The following is a 25,211-nucleotide window of genomic DNA, read 5'->3' on the forward strand; positions in this document are numbered from 1 at the left end:
TGTTTTCACAAAAGCACTCGATCATCTGGACATGTCAGTCATGTTTTCACCAAAGCACTCGTTCACCTGGACATGCCAGTCATGTTTTCACAAAAGCACTCGATCATCTGGACATGTCAGTCATGTTTTCACAAAAGCACTCGATCATCTGGACATGTCAGTCATGTTTTCACCAAAGCACCCATTCGCCTGGACACGCCAGCTGTGTTTTCACTAAAGCACTCGTTCACCTGGACATGCCACTCATGTTTTCACTAAAGCACTCGTTCACCTGGACACGCCACTCATGTTTTCACTAAAGCACTCGTTCACCTGGACACGCCAGCTATGTTTTCACTAAAGCACTCGTTCACCTGGACATGCCAGCTATGTTTTCACAAAAGTACTCGGTCACCTGGATACGCCGGCTATGTTTTCACTAAAGCACTCGATCATCTGGACATGTCAGTCATGTTTTCACAAAAGCACTCGTTCACCTGGATACGCCAGCTATGTTTTCACTAAAGCACTCGTTCACCTGGACATGTCAGTCATGTTTTCACAAAAGTACTCGATCACCAGGACACGCCGGCTATGTTTTCACTAAAGCACTCGTTCATCTGGACATGCCAGCTATTTTGTCTCTAAAGCACTCGATCACCTGGACATGCCAGTCATGTTTTCACTAAAGCACTCTTTCATCTGGACATGTCAGCTATTTTGTCACTCAAGCACTCGTTCATCTGGACATGCCAGCTATTTTGTCTCTAAAGCACTCGATCACCTGGACATGCCAGTCATGTTTTCACTCAAGCACTCGTTCATCTGGAGATGCCAGCTATGTTTTCACTAAAGCGGGTTTTTTAATTTCTTGGTTCATGTAACCGCTCATCAAAGACTTCACAGACTGTGTTTACTTATTTATGTTATTTTTGTTACATGCTTCAGTCTTTTTATTAAATTCCAACTGACAATAATTTTCAAGAATCGTGTTGTTGTTGTTTTTAAACTTTTGCATTTTAAATCATGTTTATATCATTAAAATGTTATTTAGCACAATCGCGTCTCGTCCATATGGCGATGTATTCCTCTGTGAACATCCAGTATGTTGGTGAAGATGCTGATGAAGGTGCTGGTGATAGCTATAGTTTCCCAGTTAGTTGTTCAAGTAATATCAAAATAACATGACAGTTGAACAGTATTCAAGTATTATTAAGTATATGTAGCTACCTTTAACCATTCTTTTTTGCGGATGCTTTTGTCTCCTTAGATGGTTTGGCCTTTTCAGTGGGTGTTTTTGTCTTCTCAGTTGGTTTGGCCTTTTTAGTGGGTGTTTTTGTCTTCTCAGTTGGTTTGGCCTTTTCAGTGGGTGTTTTTGTCTTCTCAGTTGGTTTGGCCTTTTTAGTGGGTGTTTTTGTCTTCTCAGTTGGTTTGACCTTTTTAGTGGGTGTTTTTGTCTTTTCAGTTGGTTGGGCTTTCTTAGCTGCCGCTTTAGTGGTTTTGGTTTTGGTCTTTGATTTCATTACATCATCTGTTTTTGCCATTTTTGAAGCGCGTTTACCCTTAGAGATGACAGTATTCTTGATTGTCGTCTTCTTCTTTGGAGTCTTCGGAAGCATTTCGATACCCCTGATGAGAAAACTGTCTTTTTCAATGGTTCTGAAATTTTCACCCACTAGGTCGGGCCTGTTCCAGGCATAGTCAAATATTTCGTCGATGCGCTTGATAGTATACGGGAACCAAATGTTATTGCCTGGAGGGTACACAGCTCGCCTGACAAAGATCTGTCCTCCTCGTGCCACAACACTGCTCACCGCCTGGAACACGCGTTTGTTCTTCAACAGGACTGAATCCCATCTTTCATGGTTCATAAACCCCTTTGAAGATGTAAACAGCGTCGCGTAGATGCGATTGGTTGCAGGAGGTCGTACGCCGAGTTCGTAGATAGCCATAATGTTGTGCTTCCAGTCGAATAGGTCTGCCATCACGTATCCGTTAGCACCTCTGAATATTCGTTTAATGAAGCGAAAAGACGTGGGTAGTGGTGAGTGGAGCTTAGTCTTGACGGGGTAGATAGCGCGCTTCCAGTCCGTCCAGTTCATGTCGTTCAGCAAGGGATCTTCGCAGCCATCGTCGTTGGAGAATTTGAAGTCCCTGTCGCTTACATTTTCACGTAGGAACTTCTGAAATGATAATGAAATTAATTCATTTCAAGGGGATACCAACATGCTGTGGGATTTCGGGTCAGACCCCAAGTACTTCCTGACGACCTGTCATCATAGACGATAGCGTGGATCTTTATGATATTTTCAGTAATTGGTTTTGGTTTGCCTGGTACAGACTATTTGTAGCACCTGCCCTAATATAGCTGAGACGTTGCAGCGCTTAAGAACATTCACTTATGGACCTGTTATCTGACTTAATGAAACAATATTCTTCATCTCCATACATTTAGGGGGAGGTTGCCCAGTTGATAAAGCGTTCGCTCGTCACACCGAATACCCGGGTTTAATTTCCAAAATTGGGAAATGGTTTGAAACTCACTTCTGGTGTCCCCGCCGTAATATTGCTGGACTATTGCTAAAGGCGGCGTATAACCCTAATCAGTCACTCACTCACTCACTCACTCCATACCTTTGATATGTTGATCTTTACCAAATGAAACATAGTACTCGTGTTTCCTCCTATTGATTTCTTTTTTGCTTTACGTTTGGTTTTCTCAGAGCCCTTGATCTCCGCCTTCACAGCTGCTTTCAGTCTCGCCTTTTGGATGCCTGTCTTGGTTTCAAACAAGGACTTAGAGGGGACTTGCTTTAATGTCAGCCCAGGCGGGTCAGTGTCATCTGTCAGCGTCCCGAACAGTCCCTCCAGATCCTTATTGATGGCCCCTCCCCCGTGGCGTCCCCGGACTTCATCCTCGTATGCCTGTAACACACAACAAGGAACTCTCTATGTCTAGGTGTCACGTTACACTGATCTATACCGCAGCATCACATACAACCAGCCACCCTCACATATCCACATCACAGCTAACCACCCTTACATACCCACATCACAGGTAATCACCCTTACATACCCACATCACAGCCAGCCACCCTCACATACCCACATCACAGCTAACAACCCTCACATACCCACATCACAGCTGTACATCCCTCACATACCAACATCACAGCTGTACATCCCTTACATACCCACATCACAGCTGACCATCCTCACATACCCACATCACAGCTAACCACCTTACATACCGACATCACAGCTAACCACCCTTACATACCCACATCACAGCTAACCACCCCTTACATACCAACATCACAGCTAACCACCCTTACATACCCACATCAAAGCTGACCAGCCCTTACATACCCACATCACAGTTTAACCACCCCTTACATACCCACATCACAGCTGAACATCCCTCACATACCCACATCAAAGCTAACCACCCCTTACATACCCACATCACAGCTGAACATCCCTCACATACCCACATCACACCTAACCACCCCTAACATACCCACATCACAGTTTAACCACCCCTTACCCACATCACAGCTAACCACCCTTACATACCCACATCACAGCTAACCACCCTTACATACCCACATCACAGCTAACCGCCCCTTACATACCCACATCACAGTTTAACCACCCCTTACCCACATCACAGCTAACCACCCTTACATACCCACATCACAGCTAACCAGCTCTTACATACCCACATCACAGCTAACCACCCTTACATACCCACATCACAGCTAACCACCCTTACATACCCACATTACAGCTAACCACCCCTTACATACCCACATCACAGCTAACCATCCCTTACAAACCCACATTACAGCTAACCACCCCTTACATACCCACATCACAGCTAACAACCCTTACATACCCACATCACAGCTGTACATCCCTCACATACCCACATCACAGCTGTACATGCCTTACATACCCACATCACAGCTGACCATCCTCAAATACCCACATCACAGCTAACGAACCCTTACATACCCACATCACAGCCAGCCACCCTCACATATCAACATCACAGCTAACCACCCTTACATGCCCACATCACAGCTAACCACCCTTACATGCCCACATCACAGCTAACCACCCTTACATGCCGACATCACAGCTAACAACCCTTTTACATACCCACATCACAGCTGTACATCCCTTACATACCCACATCACAGCTAACCACCCTTACATGCCTACATCACAGCTGTACATCCCTCACATACCCACATCACAGCTAACCACCCTTACATGCCCTCATCACAGCTGAACATCCCTCACATACCCACATCACAGCTAACCACCTTACATACCGACATCACAGCTAACCACCCTTACATACCCACATCACAGCTGTACATCCCTTACACACCCACATCACAGCTGACCATCCTCACATACCCACATCACAGCTAACGAACCCTTACATACCCAAATCACAGCCAGCCACCCTCACATATCCACATCACAGCTAACCACCCTCACATGCCCACATCACAGCTAACCACCCTTACATACCCACATCACAGCTAACCACCCTTACATACCCACATCACAGCTTACCACCCTTACATGCCTACATCACAGCTGTACATCCCTCACATACCCACATCACAGCTAACCACCCTTACATGCCTACATCACAGCTGTACATCCCTCACATGCCCTCATCACAGCTGAACATCCCTCACATACCCACATCACAGCTAACCACCTTACATACCGACATCACAGCTAACCACCCTTACATACCCACATCACAGCTAACCACCCCTTACATACCAACATCACAGCTAACCACCCTTACATACCCACATCACAGCTGGACATCCCTCACATACCCACATCAAAGCTAACCACCCTTACATACCCACATCACAGCTGAACATCCCTCACATACCCACATCACACCTACCCACCCTTACATACCCACATCACAGCTAACCACCCTTACATACCCACATCACAGCTAACCACCCCTTACATACCCACATCACAGCTAACCACCCTTACATACCCACATCACAGCTAACCACCCTTACATACCCACATTACAGCTAACCACCCTTACATACCCACATCACAGCTAACCATCCCTTACAAACCCACATTACAGCTAACCACATCTTACATACCCACATCACAGCTAACAACCCTTACATACCCACATCACAGCTGTACATCCCTCACATACCCACATCACAGCTGTACATGCCTTACATACCCACATCACAGCTGACCATCCTCACATACCCACATCACAGCTAACGAACCCTTACATACCCACATCACAGCCAGCCACCCTCACATATCCACATCACAGCTAACCGCCCTTACATGCCCACATCACAGCTAACCACCCTTACATGCCCACATCACAGCTAACCACCCTTACATGCCGACATCACAGCTAACAACCCTTTTACATACCCACATCACAGCTGTACATCCCTTACATACCCACATCACAGCTAACCACCCTTACATGCCTACATCACAGCTGTACATCCCTCACATACCCACATCACAGCTAACCACCCTTACATGCCCTCATCACAGCTGAACATCCCTCACATACCCACATCACAGCTAACCACCTTACATACCGACATCACAGCTAACCACCCTTACATACCCACATCACAGCTGATCAGCTCTTATATACCCACATCATAGCTAACCACCCTTACATACCCACATCACAGCTAACCACCCTTACATACCCACATCACAGCTAGCCATCCTTACATGCCAACATCACAGCTGACTATTCTTACATACCCACGTCACACCTAACCACCCTTACATACCCACATCACAGCTAACCGGCCTTACATACCCACATCACAGCTAACCACCCTTACATACCCACATCACAGCTAACCGGCCTTACATACCTACATCGCAGCTAACCGGCCTTACATACCCACATCACACCTAACCACCCCTTACATACCCACATCACAGCTAACCACCCCTTACATACCCAGATCACAGCTAACCACCCCTTACATACCCATATCCCCCAGCTAACCACCCCTTACATACCCACATCACAGCTAACCACCCCTTACATACCTACATCACAGCTAACCGCCCCTTTCATACCCACATTACAGCTACCCACCCCTCACATACCCACATCACAGCTAACCACCACTTACATACCCACATCACAGCTAACCACCCCTTTCATACCCACATCACAGCTGACCATCCCTCACATACCCACATCACAGCTACCCACCCCTTACATACCCACATCACAGTCTAACCACTCTTATATACCCACATCACAGCTACCCACCCCTTACATACCCACATCACAGCTAACCACCCCTTTCATACCCACATCACAGCTAACCACCCCTTTCATACCCACATCACAGCTGAACATCCCTCACATACCCACATCACAGCTACCCACCCCTTACATACCCAAATCACAGTCTAACCACTCTTATATACCCACATCACAGCTACCCACCCCTTACATACCCACATCACAGCTAACCACCCCTTTCATACCCACATTACAGCTGACCACACTTACATACCATGGTGGATTTCTCCCTGACAGGTTTAACTGTAGTGGACGTTCGCTGTTTGGTCAGTTTACTGACCGGTTCATAAGGCGAGGCACGTGATGCCTTACGTTTTATCCCCGGCATGTTAGGTTACCTACAACATAGAAAGGAACCAATACAGGCTACACTGTAAAGAATCGATGTACGTCACACATTGTGTATGTGTTTAGTATGATTAGCGTTTGTGTTTTCAGAGAATATGCCCATGTTTTTTGTAAGTGAATACAATTGTTTACAACTCCATTCCTTGGGGAAATACTGGTGTTTTACTCATAACTGTGAATTGTACACTTCATGTTCATCATAACACTCATACTTTGTTAAATAATAACACATAAATGCTTCTCTGAGAAACAAGTGCATTTGTCATGAGTAATATACCATTGCTGAATGGAATCAACGTAATGCTACGAACATTCACTTCTGATTAATTCATATATGAAGGCGCGAGCTGAGAAAGAAATGCTGAATTTTCATCATCACTGGCTTCGAATCCCTGTTAGTGATTCCTGGTGTGTACCATACCCATGTTCGTAAGTTTTCACCAAAGTGATGAACGCCGTAACAGAACTGAAACGCTGACCAATTTGTTTGTTTGTTTGTTTGTTTGTTTGTTTGTTTGTTTGTTTTAGCAGGTTGTCATCTCCTTGGGGCATGACATTCACTGTGCTAGCTGGAACTGACTGAGGTTTTAACTGGTTCACCATCTCTTGGTGTCATACATCCACTGTGCTAGCTGGAACGGACTTGAGTTATTTTGTTTGTTATTTAACGCCGCACTCAGCAATATTCAAGCTATATGACGGAGGTCTATAAATAATCGAGTCTGGATCAGACAATCAGAGTGACATCATGAACATCGATCCACACCAATTGGGATACGATGACCATCAACCAAGTCAACGAGCCTGACTACCCGATCCCGTTAGTCGCCACTTACGACAAGCATAGTCGCCTTTTACGGCAAGAATGGGTTGCTGAAGACCTATTCTTCCCCGGATCTTCACGGGTCACAATGCGATGTAAGCCTCAATGTGTGCAGTCTGGTACTGTACAAGTGTTCTACTGTCGGAATCGGAAATCAAACTAAATTTATATAGAAATGTTTTCTCGTTACGCATGACTTGGACCTGTATTCAACGTCCAATCCGTTTGCTTAACCCAGAAATCGGTTCCTAAAGAAATAAATTGTGAAATCAGAAAATGACCACACAAGATCAATAATAATCAACAAATTGAAATAAACAATTTTAATTTGCAATAAAACATAATTACAATGGCTTAAATAAGGCGAATAAGCAGCTATAAGTAACAGGTCCTCTACGAATGTCCAAAATGAGTTGAACAGTTGAACGTCTTGAAAGAGGCATGTATCTGAGCTCGACCTCGGACAATCTTATCAAAGATGGCTGAACAGTGACGCTTGCGGTACGAACCCACCCAGTAACATAACTATGCCCGACTTATCTACAATATTTGAATACCCGTGCAATATATACCTGTGCTCAAGTATAGCTCGCATTAATCTAGAGTAACTCTGCAGATTTGTTGTCAGTGTCGCGGCGCCGAGGAGGAAGATTTTGTATTTTAGGCGAGGACACAGATCATGATTTAATAATGACGTTTCCCTATTTCATACAGCAAACATTTTTCTCTGTTTTCAGTCTATGTTTTATCAGTAAAATGACATAAAGTACTGTAATTTTCATAAATTTTCCCCGAGCCTATCAAGATATTTCCATGCTTCTCCATCGAACAGGTTAATCAAATTAAATTATACTTACCGTTGCAGCGAGTTATAAGGTTGTTTCCGGCCGAGGTTGTTTCTAGGCAGGGGTAACGTGACCGCGATCCGGAGATCTCCGACTGAAACTGCATGTTAAGAAATAAAACATATGAAAAACGTCAGTTAGACAATGACAACTAATAATCTACAAAGAGCTGCATGTTCACATATACTGCTGTGTCCATTGACTGTCGTGTTATGCCGAGTGTCAAACACGCATGACTCACCTGGTTCCCGTGTAGATCTACCTTCAGAGTCCGTGACCTGTGTACACGTGCGTTCCTATGTACTATCAGGTGTAATACCGAAAAATGGCAGCGTCAGCACAGGTTAAAATAGATCTTGATAGTGTCGCTCGACACCTCGTTATAGCGCATTTCCGATATCAGGTGTGTTGCGGTGAAATGAATTGTTGTTGGTGATATATTTGAGTAGACGACACGGCAAATAGCCCTGGTACTGTGTGACATAGGTTGTTTAATTTTGCGCATGTGCGACAGCATTAATTGGCAATTTGACGTCACAATATATAAATATATAGTGAACCAGAGACTATATACCGTGAACAGATGTAGGCTGACAAAAATGCCTTAGGTATGTAAACTAAGAATGTTATGATGAAACACGCTTTAACAGTGATATTCGCGCATAAGTTCGTCCCTGTACTCTTATCTCGGGTGTCATCAGGGTTGGATATTTATAGACTAGCAGGACGTTGTATCTGGGAAGGCACTTGTACGTTACTAGCCGGCACTTTACTAACAGACAACTGTCTGAAGTTATTTAACTTGATTTTAGACAGTGGTATATTCCCTTCGTGGAGGACTCCCTTCGTTACAGTACACAAGAAGGAAGATATTGACGATGTTAATAACTAGAGAGGTATCGCTCCTGGAAGCTGATCCTCTAAATTCGTACCCTCTATTATAAACTCACGAATCACAACTCACATGGAATCGTTTTGAACATTTCAAAATTTGATGCATCAGTGACGAAAATGATGTCCGATTCCCTCTTTTGATTTTGATTGTGTTCTGGGGTTTTGTTCAGATGAACAATTGAGTTGCCTTTGCATTTAGTTTCTGACGGCTTATGTGCCCCTGTGCATTATAACATTGGTGTCAAGCAGGGATGTGTCTGCAGCCCTACTTTCTCCAGTATGTACGTTAAAGACCTATAGGATTATCCCGGGTCAGGTAAGTTTACCGCAGTCCCCCACCTGGCCCACCTACTGTTTGCTGATGTCTGTGGTCTGTTCATGCTCTGCTCGCTCTCAACTTAAAATTAACTTGTCAAGATACATCTGGTGATTTTGGAAGGAAGCATCACTGGACAGCATTACATTGACCAATCTCTCTTACCCTGTTGTACTACCTTTCTTGCAACGGACAGGACAGTTCCAAGACACAATCTTACCTTGGCCAGCACAATCACCTGACTTGTCACCTATAGAACTATAGAACTTGTGCGTGTGGGATCACCTTGATTAGAGCACGGCAATTAGAGCACGGCAAGGTCGCCCTTATAACAAGGATAAGTCAGGCCATCTGTGAAGAGTGGTGTTGTGATCAGACGTATCACATCTTCTCATGGACGAGTTGGGGAGTGCATTGGTTCCCGTGGTGGGCATACACAATACTGACAATTGTGACATCCTAAAGATTAAATGGAGTTTCATGTGCTGATTTGGGTCTTGATGGTTGATCGAATACTGAACAACTCACCCCAACCTCCAAACTGTGGACACAATACCTTATTGTTTGTTATCATTCTTTGCATATAAAATTCATGTCTTTTAACAATACAAGTATGTTTATGTTGTATTGTTTTCCAAGTAAGGGTAAATTATGCTTAATGGGCATTACACGCCACTGCCAACAACTGTTTCAGTCATATCGCAGCGGGACAAGTGGAGTCCATAACCTTGTCGACCGCCTCCGTGGTCTAGTGGTAGAGCGTCCGCCCGGAGAGCGGAAGGAGTCAGTATACTGTGTCTGAGTGGGGTATTCATGTTAAACTGCGGCATGGTATCTCAGTGGGCTAGCACTATAAATCGGCATCAGTCCGGACTAGTACAAGCAGCCACACACACACACACACACCCACCACACACACACACACACACACACACACACACACACACACACACACACACACACACACGTGCATGCTATATAAGTGCAATGATCTTGGACGCTACGTTAAACCCAATTTCTCCTCACCTCACCATAAGCTTGTCCAAGGATACTGCACAGTGACTTGCATGATATGGCATGTCTCGATGCCAAAGATGATGGCATTGCTTATGAAATGCTCTGTATTGATGAGGATGGCCATATTGCTGTCGAGACTTTATTTTGAGGATGAGATTATTCTTTTCGACTGGATGGAGTCTGAGTTTTATATTAACTCGCATTAATGGGAAAAAAACTAAAGTCATTTTATTTGGAGGATCTTCAACAGAAAAGATACTTAACCTGGGCCATCAAATCATTGAGGTTGTGGACTCAAGCTACTCCTGTCTTGGAGTGGTATTTAGGAGTACATCTTATAAGGCTCAACGTCACGTCTCCAAGTGGACATTTTCCTACGCTTATATATTGTTTTAATTGCACCCATTGCGTCATACAGAGTTGAGGTTTTGGGCTGCAGGTTTTTATGCCCTTAACATGAAATCTATCAAAAGTGATTCTATTCAACTATTCAAAATTTTACATCTAAACTTGGTACATGTTTTTATCAGGAGCTGAAGTGGTGCCTTGTGCTCTTTAGGAATTTTCAAAAATAATTTCATCCTGTTTCCGTGGCAACTAGTTTGACTTTGACTCTGTTCATCGTAGTGTGTTTGTCCGGACCATATATCTCTAAAACTAATAGGCATTCTTTCATGAAACTTTACACACACAAAGACCAGGTTGTCAACAGGTGCCTATTGCTATTGAGGTACTTTAATATTTTATATATTTGTCCGTGTCCATGGCAACAAGTTTGACTTTGACTACGTTCATATTGGTGTGTAGATGACATAGAAATACAAAGTTTCAAATACCAATTCCATGGCATGTCTATGAAAGCTCAATAACTACACTTGTATACGGACAGACAGATCATATAGAAATTCTCTATTCAAGTTGGACTTAAAATAACAGATGACTCTCTTTCGCACTTGTGAGGGCCGGGGGAATTTGTCACCTTCTGGTGACGCTTGTTTGTTTTTTAAGATTGATTTGTTAAACTAACTGTTAAATATCGATGACGGATGGATCTTATTGAGTGTGGGGTTTCGGTTTAATCACTTTCATCGGTATCAAGCTTAGTGTGGGAGGAAAGCCCATTTAGTGTAGTTTGTATATTAAATCTCACTTTGGCAGGTGTTCGCTGTGACGGGCGGTCGCTTGAACGTGCTGGCAACCTCACTGCCCCAACTGCTTTGATGAAACCGACGAGCACAGCTATGGCCTCATCCAATCGAGAAACTGGGTTTCTAGAGACCGAGGATCAGGAAAGTATATTTGTGTTGGTGGCAGGTTGTAATTTCTGTATCACTGGTGTACTTACAAGGGTTGTCATCATAGATATTTATGATGTTGAAGAAGAAGAAGAAGACGGGAGTTTCTTTTCGATTACATATTTTAGTCTACAAAAACACGAAAAAACAACAATTAAACAAACATACTACAACAGACACTGCTGCCTTGACAATGTACACGCAATTATTTATCAATACTTGATACTTGACAATCATTAAATTAATCCACTATTAAAATTAATCCACTATTTTAAACGGTTGGCCTTGTTAATCAAACACTCAACAATATGCACCCATTCGCCTGGACACGCCAGCTATGTTTTCACTAAAGCACTCGTTCACCTGGACATGCCGCTCATGTTTTCACTAAAGCACTCGTTCACCTGGACACGCCACTCATGTTTTCACTAAAGCACTCGTTCACCTGGACACGCCAGCTATGTTTTCACTAAAGCACTCGTTCACCTGGACATGCCAGCTATGTTTTCACTAAAGCACTCGTTCACCTGGACACGCCAGTCATGTTTTCACTAAAGCACTCTTTCACCTGGACATGCCACTCATGTTTTCACTAAAGCACTCGTTCACCTGGACACGCCAGTCATGTTTTCACTAAAGCACTCTTTCGCCTGGACACGCCAGTCATGTTTTCACTAAAGCACTCTTTCACCTGGACATGCCACTCATGTTTTCACTAAAGCACTCTTTCACCTGGACATGCCAGTCATGTTTTCACTTAGGCACTCGTTCACCTGGACACGCCACTCATGTTTTCACTAAAGCACTCGTTCACCCGGACATGCCAGTCATGTTTTCACTAAAGCACCTATTCACCTAATTTGTCACTAAAGTACCCATTCACCTGGACATGCCAGCTATGTTTTCACTAAAGCACTCGTTCACCTGGACACGCCACTCATGTTTTCACTAAAGCACTCGTTTACCTGGACATGCCAGTCATGTTTTCACTAAAGCACCTATTCACCTAATTTGTCACTAAAGTACCCATTCACCTGGACATGCCAGCTATGTTTTCACTAAAGCACTCGTTCACCTGGACACGCCACTCATGTTTTCACTAAAGCACCCATTCACCTATTTTGTCACGAAAATACCCATTCACCTGGACATGCAAGCTTCGTTACAGTATTCAAGGGTCTTTTTTCCCCGCCGAGCCAGTAAACTAACTTCCGTAATTAATTAAATCCTTCTCTTTATGAGTTTGTTTTTTTTCATTTTATTCTTATTCCAAACTACATTACATTCAGGAATCATGTTTTTTTAAATCCATGCATGTAATTCGGCATCGTTAGATTGCGTCCACCTAGGAACGTATGGTTTTGGAAAACAAACCCGTAAACCAGGTAACGAAGACAAAAGGCCGAACATGCTGACTTCATAATGTGCAAAAACAGAAACAAAGATGGCACTGGCAAGACATATACAATCAGATCTCTTTTGAAAACGTGTGTGAACGCACGACATTTTCTATCAATTGGGACAGTATATTGCTTTCTAAGTGCAGTATCTTTAAAAAAAACGGAAATAAAAACAGCCATTGCTTGTTGTGAATGGGGTGGTACGATGGTCTTTCATTGTTGTGCATCAGTATTCCAGTTGTGCGTCAGTATTCCACACTGGTCATGTGATTTCACAACAATGTAATTATTTAGCACTATGGCGTCTAGCCCCCATGGCCATGTATTCCTCTGTGAGCATCCAGTATGTTGGTCGAGATGCTCATGCAGGTATTGGTGCTCTAGTCTCCCTGATGATTGTTCAACTCTCAATTGCAACCGAACAGTATTCAAGTATATTCAGTCTATTTAGCTGCCTTCTTCCCTTTGCCTTTCGTTTTTTTAGTGGGTGTGTTTGTCTTCTTGGTTGGTTTGGCTTTTTTAGCGGGTGTTTTTGTCTTTTTAGTTGGTTTGCCCTTTTTAGCTGCCGCTTTAGTGGTTTTGGTTTTGGTTTTGGTCTTTAATTTCTTTACAGCAGATGCCTTTGTCTGTTTAGAAGCGCGTTTACCCTTAGATGGGGCAGCTTTCTTGGGTGTGGTCTTCTTTTCGGGAGTCTTCCGAACCTTTCGGATTCCGCTGATGAGAAAATTACTTTTTTCTATCGTTCTAAAGTTTTCAGCGGCTCTCTTGGGCCGGTACCAAGCATAGTCAAATACTTCCTTGATGCGCTTTATAGCATCCGCGAACACAGCGTCGTCACCGCGAGGGAACACAGCTCGCCTGACAAAGATCGTTCCTTTCTCCCACACAACACGGGTCACCGCCCGGTACACGCGCTTGTTCTTCAAGAGGAATTCATACCATCCCTGATAGTTACTAAATCCCTTTGAAATTTTAAACAGCGTCGTGTAGATACGCTTCCGACGGGTACGAGGGGGGCGGACGCCGAGTTCGTAGATTGCCTGAACCTCGTGCTCATAGTCGAATATATCCGACAACAAGTGTCCGTTAGTCCCTTTGAATACCCGCCTGGTGATGCGGCAGTTCTTGGGCTGTCGGCCAACCATTGGCCATACGACGGGGTAGATGGCACGCCTCCAATCCGTCCAGTCGATGTTCTTCAGAATGGCATCTGCAAAGTCGCCGTCCTTGAATTTCTTGTCGCTTACATTTTCACGAAGGGCCTTCTGAAATAAAATATCAGTTTTGAATTAGAGATCACTGAATCATTTTAAGTAGCCATGTTTGTATTTGAGATTCAAAAGTAATTGCGCATGTACCCCACGAATACCCCGTAGGATCTGCCCAAATGGAGGGATGGGTTACTTGTCTGGTTGCTTGTCTTCATACATGATAGCGTGGATCGATACTAGTGCACTTGTCTGACTTCATGACAAAATGTCTCGTTTCCTTACCTTCTTTTTCTTTGTCTTCCGCCTCGGCTTTCTCGTTTTCTTTGCTCCTGTTTTTGCCTTAGGTTTGTTTTTTCCGGCGCCCTTGACCTTCTTAGCCGCGCCTTTAGCTTTTACAACTGCTTTCAATTTCTTCAGAGCTGAGGCGCTCGAGGCGCCCTTCTTGGCCCCAAACAAGGACATAGTGGGGATTTTCTTCAAGGACGGGGATAGTGTCAGCCCAGGCGGGTCAGTGTCATCTCTCAGAGTCCCGAACAATCCCTCCAGATCCTTATTGATGGCCCCTCCCCCGTGGCGTCCCCGGACTTCATCCTCGTATGCCTGTAACACATAACAAGGAACTCTCTATGGCTAGGTGTCACGTTACACTGATCTATACTGCAGCATCACATACAGCCAGCCACCCTCACATACCCACATCACAGCCAGCCACCCTTACATACCCACATCACAGCTAACCACCCTTACATGCCCACATCACAGCTGAACATCCCTTACATGCCCACATCACAGCTAACCAGCCTTACATACCAACATCACAGCTGACCAGCCTTGCATACCCACATCACAGCTAACCACCCTTGCATATCCACATCACAGCTAACAACCCTTAAATACCCACATCACAGCTGACCACCCTTACATACCCACATCACAGCTGACCACCCTCACATACCAACATCACAGCTAACAACCCTTACATACCCACATCACAGCTGACCACCCTTACATACCACATCACAGCTAATCACCCTTACATACCCACATCACAGCTAACAACCCTAACATACCCACATCACAGCGAACAACCCTTACATACCCACATCACAGCTGACCAACCCTTACATACCCACATCACAGCTAACCACCCTTACATACCCACATCACAGCTAACAACCCTTACATACCCACATCACAGCTAACCACCCTTACATACCCACATCACAGCTGTACATCCCTTACATACCCACATCACAGCTGTACATCCCTTACATACCCACATCACAGCTAACAACCCTTACATATCCACATCACAGCTGTACATCCCTTACATACCCACATCACAGTCTAACCACTCTTATATACCCACATCACAGCTAACCACCCCTTACATACCCACATCACAGCTAACCACCCTTACATACCCACATCACAGCTGAACATCCCTTACATGCCCACATCACAGCTGTCCACCCCTTACATACCCACACCACAGCTGACCAGCTCTTACAAACCCACATCACAGCTGACCAGCTCTCACATACCCACATCACAGCTGTACATCCCTCACATACCCACATCACAGTTTAACCACCCTTACATGCCCACATCACAGCTGAACATCCCTTACATACCCACATCACAGCTAACCACCCTTACATACCCACATCACAGCTAACCACCCTTACATACCTACATCACAGCTAACGAACCCTTACATACCCACATCACAGCTAACCACCCTTACATACCTACATCACAGCTAACGAACCCTTACATACCCACATCACAGCTAACCACCCTTACATACCCACATCACAGCTAACCACCCTTACATACCTACATCACAGCTAACGAACCCTTACATACCCACATCACAGCTAACCACCCTTACATACCCACATCACAGCTAACCACCCTTACATGCCCACATCACAGCTAACCACCCTTACATACCCACATCACAGCTAACCACCCGTACATACCCACATCACAGCTAACCACCCTTACATGCCCACATCACAGCTGTACATCCCTTACATACCCACATCACAGCTAACCACACTTATATACCCACATCACAGCAAACCACCCTCACATACCCACATCACAGCTGACCAGCTCTTACATACCCACATCGCAGCTGTACATCCCTTACATACCCACATCACAGCTGAACATCCCTTACATACCCCCACATCACAGCCACCCACCCTCACATACCCACATCACAGCTAACAGCCTTACATACCCACATCACAGCTGTCCACCCCTTACATACCCACACCACAGCTGACCAGCTCTTACATACCCATATCACAGCTAACCACCCTTACATGCCCATATCACAGCTAACCAGCTCTTACATGCCCATATCACAGCTAACCACCCTTACATACCCACATCACAGCTAACCACCCTTACATGCCCACATCACAGCTAACCACCCTTACATACCCATATCACAGCTAACCACCCTTACATACCCACATCACAGCTAACCACCCTTACATGCCCATATCACAGCTAACCACCCTTACATACCCATATCACAGCTAACCACCCCTTACATACCCACACCACAGCTGACCAGCTCTTACAAACCCACATCACAGCTGTCCACCCCTTACATACCCACACCACAGCTGACCAGCTCTTACATACCCATATCACAGCTAACCACCCTTACATACCCATATCACAGCTGTCCACCCCTTACATACCCACATCACAGCTAACCACCCTTACATACCCATATCACAGCTGTACATCCCTTACATGCCCATATCACAGCTAACCACCCTTACATACCCACATCACAGCTAACCACCCTTACATGCCCACATCACAGCTGACCATCCCTTACATACCCACATCACAGCTGACCATCCCTTACATGCCCACATCACAGCTGACCATCCCTTAAATACCCACATCACAGCTGACCAGCCTCACATACCCACATCACAGCTGACCATCCCTTACATGCCCACATTACAGCTGACCATCCCTTACATGCCCACATCACAGCTGACCATCCCTGTATCAAGTCACTCACTCACCTCGAGGAAGTCTGCTCCCCTCTCTCTGTAGCAGATAGCCATGATCATGTCGAAGATGTTAGAGAACTGATCCAGTTGCAAGTGGCGACCCATAGTGATGCGGGTCATTTCTTTGAAGAAGGTTCCTGCCTCACTGTTTGACCCGGACTGTACACCATAGATGCGGACGCCCTGTAAGAAGAAACGTCACAGATGGTTAACCTACTCGTTTACCTCGACAAGAAGTAGGAAATTAAATGACTTAATGCTGATTACAACTGACTGTATTATTAAATAATCGAGTTTGGATTTTCCACCAATAAACACTATTACATTGCACATTTTAACAGTGACTGTACTTTGTGTGCGTGACGTGTATATCCCACATACCACATCTCTCAGAGCCCTGCACTCTGTCTTCCAGTCAATGTTCTCCTCATTCTGAGGATCATCCGCCTCGTGGGGAGTGGCGTCCCCGATCATCACCAGGGAACGCTGACTTCCTGGGGTCCAGGACAGAACGCTCTGACAGCGTCTCAGCACCACCTCGTAGGCCTCGGGGAAGTCACCACCTCCGGTACGCTTTACGTCTTTAACGAACTTGCAGATCTCGGGGGTGGAGGCGCCGAAGTCGATCCACTGAACAACGTAGTTGCTGGCGTCGCAGTAGTCGCCATGGGCGAAGATGCCGATGCGAATGCCAGGGATATCTGCCTGGAGACGCTGAACCATGTCCTGGATTTGGCTTCGGACCTGGTCCAGACAGCTGCCAAAACAAGAACATAGTGCTAAGTAATAACAAGTTAGCTATAAAGGCGGCAGTCTGTAGTCTCGCTCATTGTTTTGCCCTTCAGGAGAAAGAGATTTTTCACAGATATCTAGATTTTCAGGGCACTAAAGTTGCATATATTCCACAGTCTTAACTCAGAGCCTTCTAAAAACCTTCCAAGGAACATACCTTTTCTGATATGCAATTGTTTCAAATGAAATGAAGTTTCAGCTTTCAGTATGGCCGATCAAAGTTAAATCTAGCTCAAAATTTAAAATTATTGCAAATGTTTTTTTAAGTTTCTTCACGAACTACACATGAGCCAAACATAATGACCGAGTAATAGCCATCAATAGCCTGCTGTGGTGGTCATATTAAAAACCGAATTCATACATCTTGAACAAATTCAGGCGTTATATTTAGTGGGAACATGTTTGTGAAGTTTCAGCTTTGGTCCAGCGGTTTTTTTAAATATGTTTACATGCGTCGTCGGACGCCAGACAAGCAGGCTATGACATAAGCTCACTTGACTTTCAATCAGGTTGGCTACAAAAAAAGTCCACCCACTCACCTGTACATGGAGCCTGTCGTATCAAATGAGAAGACGATCTCCATAAGTCCCCCAGGTGGAAGGGGGATGTCCACTACGACTGCACCGTCACCATCCTCGTCATCATCAGCAGCTGCAGCGTCTTCAGCGGCGGCACTGATGAGGCTGGCAGACTTCTCCTTCGTCAGCGACGGTTTGGACAGAGATTTACAGAGACTGAGAACCTTCTCCAAAGCGACTCCAGTCTCGGACCCCGCTTTCGATGACACAGACGTGGACTTGGACGACGACTTGCTGAGAGATAGGACGTCTCCCCCGCCGATGACGATGCTGCCTCCTCTGCTGATGCTCTTACAGATGAGAGGCGTCTTGGTATTGGTGGATGTCTTGGACAATTCCTTGCTTATTGCTGCAGGTGCTTCAGAGAAACTAGTGGTGCGACCGACAGTTGACCCTGAAGCAAGCCGGGTCAAGGTCGTAACTCTATCGTCACCTTCAACGATGGACGCGGTTTTAGGCAGTGAAGGGGCAGTAACGACCTCGCCTACAACAACAGACCCTTTCTTTGACAAACTCTTCTTGCCAGAGAGAGGTGAAGCCGACTTTGATTCTTTATCTTCGAGGGTAAGGGTGGGGGCCCTTCTCAATCCCGGGGGAGGGGACGCGTCTCCTGATTCCCCGGGGGTGGCGCTTTCTTTTGTCGTTTTTCTTTTAAGACTTGGCCATTTTGGTAGAGGCAGCGGTGGTCGGATGGTGGATTCCTCCCTGACAGGTTTCACTGTGGTGGACGTTCGCTGTTTGGTCAGTTTACAGACCGGTTCATAAGGCGAAGCCCGTGATGCCTTACGTTTAATCCCCGGCATGTTGCTAGGTTACCTACAACATAAAGAGGGACCAATGCAGGCTGGGTAAACGATCGATGCACGTGTGTGTGTGTGTGTGTGTGTGTGTGTGTGTGTGTGTGTGTGTGTGTGTGTGTGTGTGTGTGTGTGTGTGTGTGTGTGTGTGTGTGTCTCTGTGTGTGTGTGTCTGTGTGTGTCTGTATGTCTGTCTGTTTAGTATGTGCTTCAAACCCAGCGCAGAATCTGTTCATGTTTTACGGGAAAACGCCATTGTTTATCACTATATTCCTTGAGAAAATACTGGCGTTATCATAATTGCGTAATGTGACCTTCAAGCTAACGCTCACTAGCATGATGCCACTCTTACTTTGTCAGCACAGCGGTGTTGCGTTCGCTCTTGACGGGAGAGGCCTAGGTTCAAATCTCTACTTGGGAGATCAGCAGCGTTATTTTTTATAATACAAAAATAGCTGTAAAATAGTCAACTTGCTTAAAATCATATTGATATCTGCTTTGATCGCCCTATACTGTTCTCGGTAAAACTTGAGCAACACTTCATATACATACGAGATTACTGTTACGGGAAACTAACGTTGATGCGAGATTCTGATGTCGAGATATCAAACAGATGACCATATTTGGCAGGATGATTTAAAAACATTACTCCACCATGGAATTATTTGAAGAATAAAAAACATGCAGGAAGCTCTCCAGCTACATCACTTGCATAAATATATGTACATGTAGTCCAGTAATCAGTTTCAAACAATGGTCTCCAAACGAAGCTAGGATTGCAAATGTGTCTAGGGGTCTAGAGTATGCATCATGATGGTAAACTGGGCTCTAAACGAAGCTAGGATTGAGAATCTGTCTAGGGTATGCATCATGATGGTAAACTGGACTCTACACGAAGCTAGGATTGAGAATCTGTCTAGGGGTCTAGGGTATGCATCATGATGGTAAACTGGGCTCTACACGAAGCTAGGATTGAGAATCTGTCTAGGGTATGCATCATGATGGTAAACTGGGCTCTACACGAAGCTAAGATTGAGAATCTGTCTACGGTATGCATCGTGATGGAAAACCAATATAACATTGAATAATCGGGGATGCAGACGGTCAGGCTTGAGCGTTCCTTGGCGGCCATCAAACATGCCTGACCGGAATACCGTGTCATATACCACTGCTGTAAGGCGTCAGCTCAACGTTACGAACATTTGCTTCAGGTTAGGTAACATTTACAAACACCCACGGCTCGAAAATAAATACTTATTTTTTGGCATAGAGATCATTTACATTTAATATACGTCAGGCTAAGTGAAAAAGTGTAATGTTAAGAAATGCCTATCTGTTTACAGTGCTCTTCAGCGACCGAACACACACAAAATCGCATACAAGTACAAGGTTTATCGAAGCTTCTGTAAGAACACAAGCAAATTGAAGCATCGAACAAAGATAACTTCAGCTATGAAGAATCTCCCAAGGAGGGTTATCATCATGGGTTCGAATCCCAGATTCGCCGTGATAATGATTCCTGATTTGTGAGGACCATGCGTGTCTGCAACTCTTCACCAAAGTCATAACGCCGTGATAGAACTGAACCATGGTACAAAGCTCACTGAGTGTAGGCAGTCAGGCGCTACGAAAGTGTACTGCATTCGGAAATCGATTTCTTTTTTATCTTTTCTTTTTCTTTCTTTTTTTATATTTTTTTATTTTTTCAATCATTTTACATTTATTTGATCAAATGTGACATTCCAGTACATAGCTAAATAGTCATCTAAATAGATGATTGCATGTTGACCAAAATTTATAGAATAGGCCAATGTCACACTCAATAATCGCTGCACATTTAGTAGGGTTGTAGTAGTTTCTTATTTCGTTCTGAAAGACTTGAAATGACGGGAGTCTCTTATGTAACTTACTTTTAAATATAAGGTCTTTTATTATCAAAAAGATGATATTTAGATGGTCATTGCGCTTTTCTGGAAAGCACATCATCACATATTTTTTTGTAATTTCGATTTGGATGTTAGCCTTTTGAAGTAGCCAAACTTCAAGTTGACGCCAGATTTGCTGAACCATATTACAGGACCAAAAATCGATTTCAATCCAACTACATAGAAATGTCTTTTTCGGGATGTATGACCGACACCTAAACGGCATCGACACCTAAACGGTTATCCAGCCTCGAGGCACTACGTGGCTGAAAAAATGCTGATGTGACTTTAAAGTTTACCTATCTCACTCACTCATTCTATTTTGATCAAAATCAAAATAGAATGGACGAGGAAACATTTCATGCGATGCATCAATACGGCGGCCAACTCTTTATTCGTCAAATTATATTTACAATGAAATAATGTTCCAAAATATTTAATCAAAACGGGCAAGTATCGTAGAGGTTAACTATTATAGAAGTGAATGATAAGTATTTTAGAAATGAATTACCCGTTTCATATTGAAATAACTGTGTTGTATCAATGCCATTGTATAGTGTAACGAAGTAGGGCACGTAGAGTCTGGAACTTGTAGTGCATGTGTAGAATAGACATAATATATTAATGTATGTGTGCAGCTAGCTGGAGTCCCGGGATGACCGGCCGGTGACCGGATGGGGTCAGCGGTCAGGGACATCAAGCTTCAACGGTGGTGAGTTGGGCAGCGAGAGCTAGCCCTCCGAATAAAGTGCTGAAAAACATCGCCGTGTGGTCGTAGTTTTCAACCGTACGATACATGTTTAAAACAAGATGACCAATATTGGTTGTAAAATTGAGGAAACTTCTTATCAATTGTGCAAAATAAATTGAAATGCATGTACTTTCTATTCATTTACCCATAAGTCCCATACACTTTTCAGAAAACTATAACAAATAGAATATTAAATGTAATATCAACACAGACACATTTTGAAGCAAATAGTAACCCTCGTTCGAATGCATTATTCGTTCACTAGTCCTACTTTTTTCAGTATTGTTCTGCCTCACATGCGGTTACCTCCCGTAGTTTCCGATTTCATAAACTCCGTTGGAACCCCGTGGAATAAGAGCGGTATACTATTCAGATCACGGGTCTCCTTTCATCAATATATTGTGACAAAATTTCTAAAACATTTTAGGGATTTTCGGTAAAAATAAAAATGAACTACTAACAACATGACAGGAAAGTGTAAAACACATATACCCAAAGTGAATTGTCACAGACAATTGTAGACAAAATTAAAACTGCATGAATTTCATGATGATTATACAATTTCTCATAAACCCTATGTCTCAACATACTTTTAACAGAACTATTACGAATAAATAAAATACACTGAATAATCGAGGATAACTGAAGAGGGACGCAAGCGATAACAAATTACCGTATTCGACGTAATAAGCGCCCCGTTCTAATTAGCGCCCATTTGCTAATATATTGGCTAGTGAACAGTCCCAATTAGCACCTCTTCCGATTGATCAATGTTCACAAGACTTATTTATTCGCGTACAATACGCACTCGTGTGTTATATGCACCCTTAATTATGGGCAATTAAATTCTAGAAAAATATATCTGTCGTACATAAACATTTCAGGCTGTCAGCATAAAGCACGAAATTTATCTTTCAACTCAGGACTTCAAAATAATATTCTAATTAGGGCCCCCTATTTCTAATTTTGAGGGCTCCCTGGGCGCTTATTACGTCGAAAACGGTACTTAGGTCCTACCTGTCAGTATATTACTATGTACGACTAATGACTGAACCTTTAATCTGTACGAAATACGTGTGTTCCAATATAACTCGAATTAACCTAGGGTAGACCTACTGGTTTATAGTAGTGCAGAGCCCCTGGAATACAGGTTTTGTATTTTAAGTTGAATACAGTGTTTATTTTATTCCATATCGTTTCTCTATTTAATATAGTGAACATTGTTTTTTTTTGTTTACTGCCAGGTTTTGAGTGTAAACAAAATACATAGGGTAAACAATTCTTTCCCGGGTCTGTCGTGATATGTTCCTGATCTTCTCTGACCCATCAGACAGCTTAATCTTGGCAAAAACCTGAAAACTCGCATTGCAAGAATATATATATATATATATAGAGAGAGAGAGAGAGAGAGAGAGAGAGAGAGAGAGAGAGAGAGAGAGAGAGAGAGAGAGAGATTTTTTTAAAAGCTTAGGCAAGTCTAGATCAAACTAAACCAAGTCTAGTTTCCTATGAAAACAGCAGAAGAGGATAGGTTCTTTTGTAGTAAAGCAATAATAAATATTTTTTTTAAATGTTTTCATTGACTAATTGTTAGTCAAATTTCTTGATGACTGTGTATTATATCGAGAAGTCCTATTATTATTAACAACTCCATTTATTAATCTGTAAAACTACAAACTGTGAAACACGAACTAGTTTTTTGCATAATATTAACGAAAAATAAATATAACCGTGCCCCTATGTTGGAATAAATAAATGAGCTCATATTTTATTTGTTTTAAATGGCTGATCTTAAACTAAAATTATCCCCACCCCACAATAAAAATGAAATGGCTGCACCCTCATACTTATCCTTGCACAGGGCTTTGATTACCACATTAACAAACGCTGATAAAAGCCACTACATGTATGAGGTAGGCATTGCTGGTGATATGCTCTAACATACGGGATTATGACGAAGTACGGCGGGCTGTGTGCCGGGGTGTACTATATGTGTGTAACTAGCGGACACCTTGGCGTCGTCTTCACTGCCGGGTTCTCCCCAGTATTTAAGTATGGATTATCAACAAGCACATGCAGCACGGGGATGAAACTGTTAGTGTTTTATCGAGGTGCATGTTGGAAAAACGTTACCGTGAAATAACCCACACAAATTCAACATTCCAAAATGGAGGTTTATCAGTGGGTTAACGTGACCGCGATCTGGCGATTCCCCACTGAAACAGCATGTAAAGCTGTAAAACATATGAAAAAAAAGAAAATTAAACAATAAAAATAATAACTGATAAGATTAGCGTCCATGTCATTGAGTATAACTTTGCCGGTGCCACGCCCCTCTACAAGGAGCTGCATGTTCCCAGCGATAGTTCGCATATACTGCTGTGTCCATTGTCTGTTGTGTTATACCGAGTATCAACAAGCAGGACTCACCTAGTTCCCGTGGAGATCTAACTTCTGTTTTCCGTGTCCCGCATACGCGTGCGTTCTTATATACTATCAGATGTAATCGTAAAAACAAGCAGCGTCAGCACAGGTTCAAATATAGATCAGGTAAGTGTACAAGTCTGAGCTTGCTGAGTTGCTCAATCGAGCCTGAAGTGCCTCGTTATAGCGCGTGATCGATGTCCGTCGTATAACACAGTATCTAGAAATTATCTGCGGGGAGTGTATTTGCGGTGTGGGGACTTGTTGGACTTCTATATGTTTATCAAGTCTGAACAAAAACAAGAAGCACATCAGTGCGTGTAAACATGGCGTTAAAATGAGAAAGTACAGCAAACATCGGTGATGCTTAGGTCGTTTGTTTTGCGCATGCGCGAT

The 25,211-nt window shown here is 43.7% G+C and overlaps 2 protein-coding genes across 2 annotated transcripts; both read right to left on the reverse strand.

The window, feature by feature from the left end:
• Nucleotides 1-237: 237 nt before the first annotated feature.
• LOC124127628 lies at nucleotides 238-8,827 on the reverse strand. The gene is made up of 5 exons (XM_046491011.2): nucleotides 8,607-8,827; nucleotides 8,378-8,465; nucleotides 6,564-6,687; nucleotides 2,614-2,904; nucleotides 238-2,162 (listed from the first exon to the last, which is right to left on the reverse strand). The coding sequence occupies exons 3-5, from the start codon at nucleotides 6,675-6,677 to the stop codon at nucleotides 1,212-1,214; spliced, it is 1,356 nt and encodes a 451-aa protein (XP_046346967.2). The 5' UTR covers nucleotides 6,678-6,687; nucleotides 8,378-8,465; nucleotides 8,607-8,827; the 3' UTR covers nucleotides 238-1,211.
• A 3,570-nt stretch (nucleotides 8,828-12,397) lies between these two features.
• LOC124127625 lies at nucleotides 12,398-24,983 on the reverse strand. The gene is made up of 6 exons (XM_046491009.2): nucleotides 24,822-24,983; nucleotides 18,880-19,734; nucleotides 17,930-18,305; nucleotides 17,561-17,731; nucleotides 14,781-15,098; nucleotides 12,398-14,552 (listed from the first exon to the last, which is right to left on the reverse strand). Exons 2-6 carry the CDS (start codon nucleotides 19,719-19,721, stop codon nucleotides 13,731-13,733), a joined length of 2,529 nt encoding a protein of 842 aa, XP_046346965.2. The 5' UTR covers nucleotides 19,722-19,734; nucleotides 24,822-24,983; the 3' UTR covers nucleotides 12,398-13,730.
• Between the last annotated feature and the right edge of the window lie 228 nt (nucleotides 24,984-25,211).

The sequence above is a fragment of the Haliotis rufescens genome, unplaced genomic scaffold, assembly GCF_023055435.1.
Source record: "Haliotis rufescens isolate VD_foot unplaced genomic scaffold, xgHalRufe1.0.p SCAF_45, whole genome shotgun sequence".
NCBI classification, from domain to species: domain Eukaryota; kingdom Metazoa; phylum Mollusca; class Gastropoda; order Lepetellida; family Haliotidae; genus Haliotis; species Haliotis rufescens.

Bases quoted from the DNA above. Each gene is read 5' to 3' on its own strand.
- LOC124127628 (XM_046491011.2), bottom strand. From the start codon at position 6,677: ATGCCGGGGATAAAACGTAAGGCATCACGTGCCTCGCCTTATGAACCG. The intron at 2,905-6,563 runs GTATGTAAGTGT...TGTGTGTTACAG, and splicing joins TCAGGGAGAAATCCACCATG to GCATACGAGGATGAAGTCCG. The intron at 2,163-2,613 runs GTATGGAGTGAG...TTATCATTTCAG, and splicing joins TAAAGATCAACATATCAAAG to AAGTTCCTACGTGAAAATGT.
- LOC124127625 (XM_046491009.2), bottom strand. From the start codon at position 19,721: ATGCCGGGGATTAAACGTAAGGCATCACGGGCTTCGCCTTATGAACCG. The intron at 17,732-17,929 runs GTATGTGGGATA...TTCTTCTTACAG, and splicing joins GCAGGGCTCTGAGAGATGTG to GGCGTCCGCATCTATGGTGT. The intron at 15,099-17,560 runs GTGAGTGAGTGA...TATGTGTTACAG, and splicing joins GGGGAGCAGACTTCCTCGAG to GCATACGAGGATGAAGTCCG.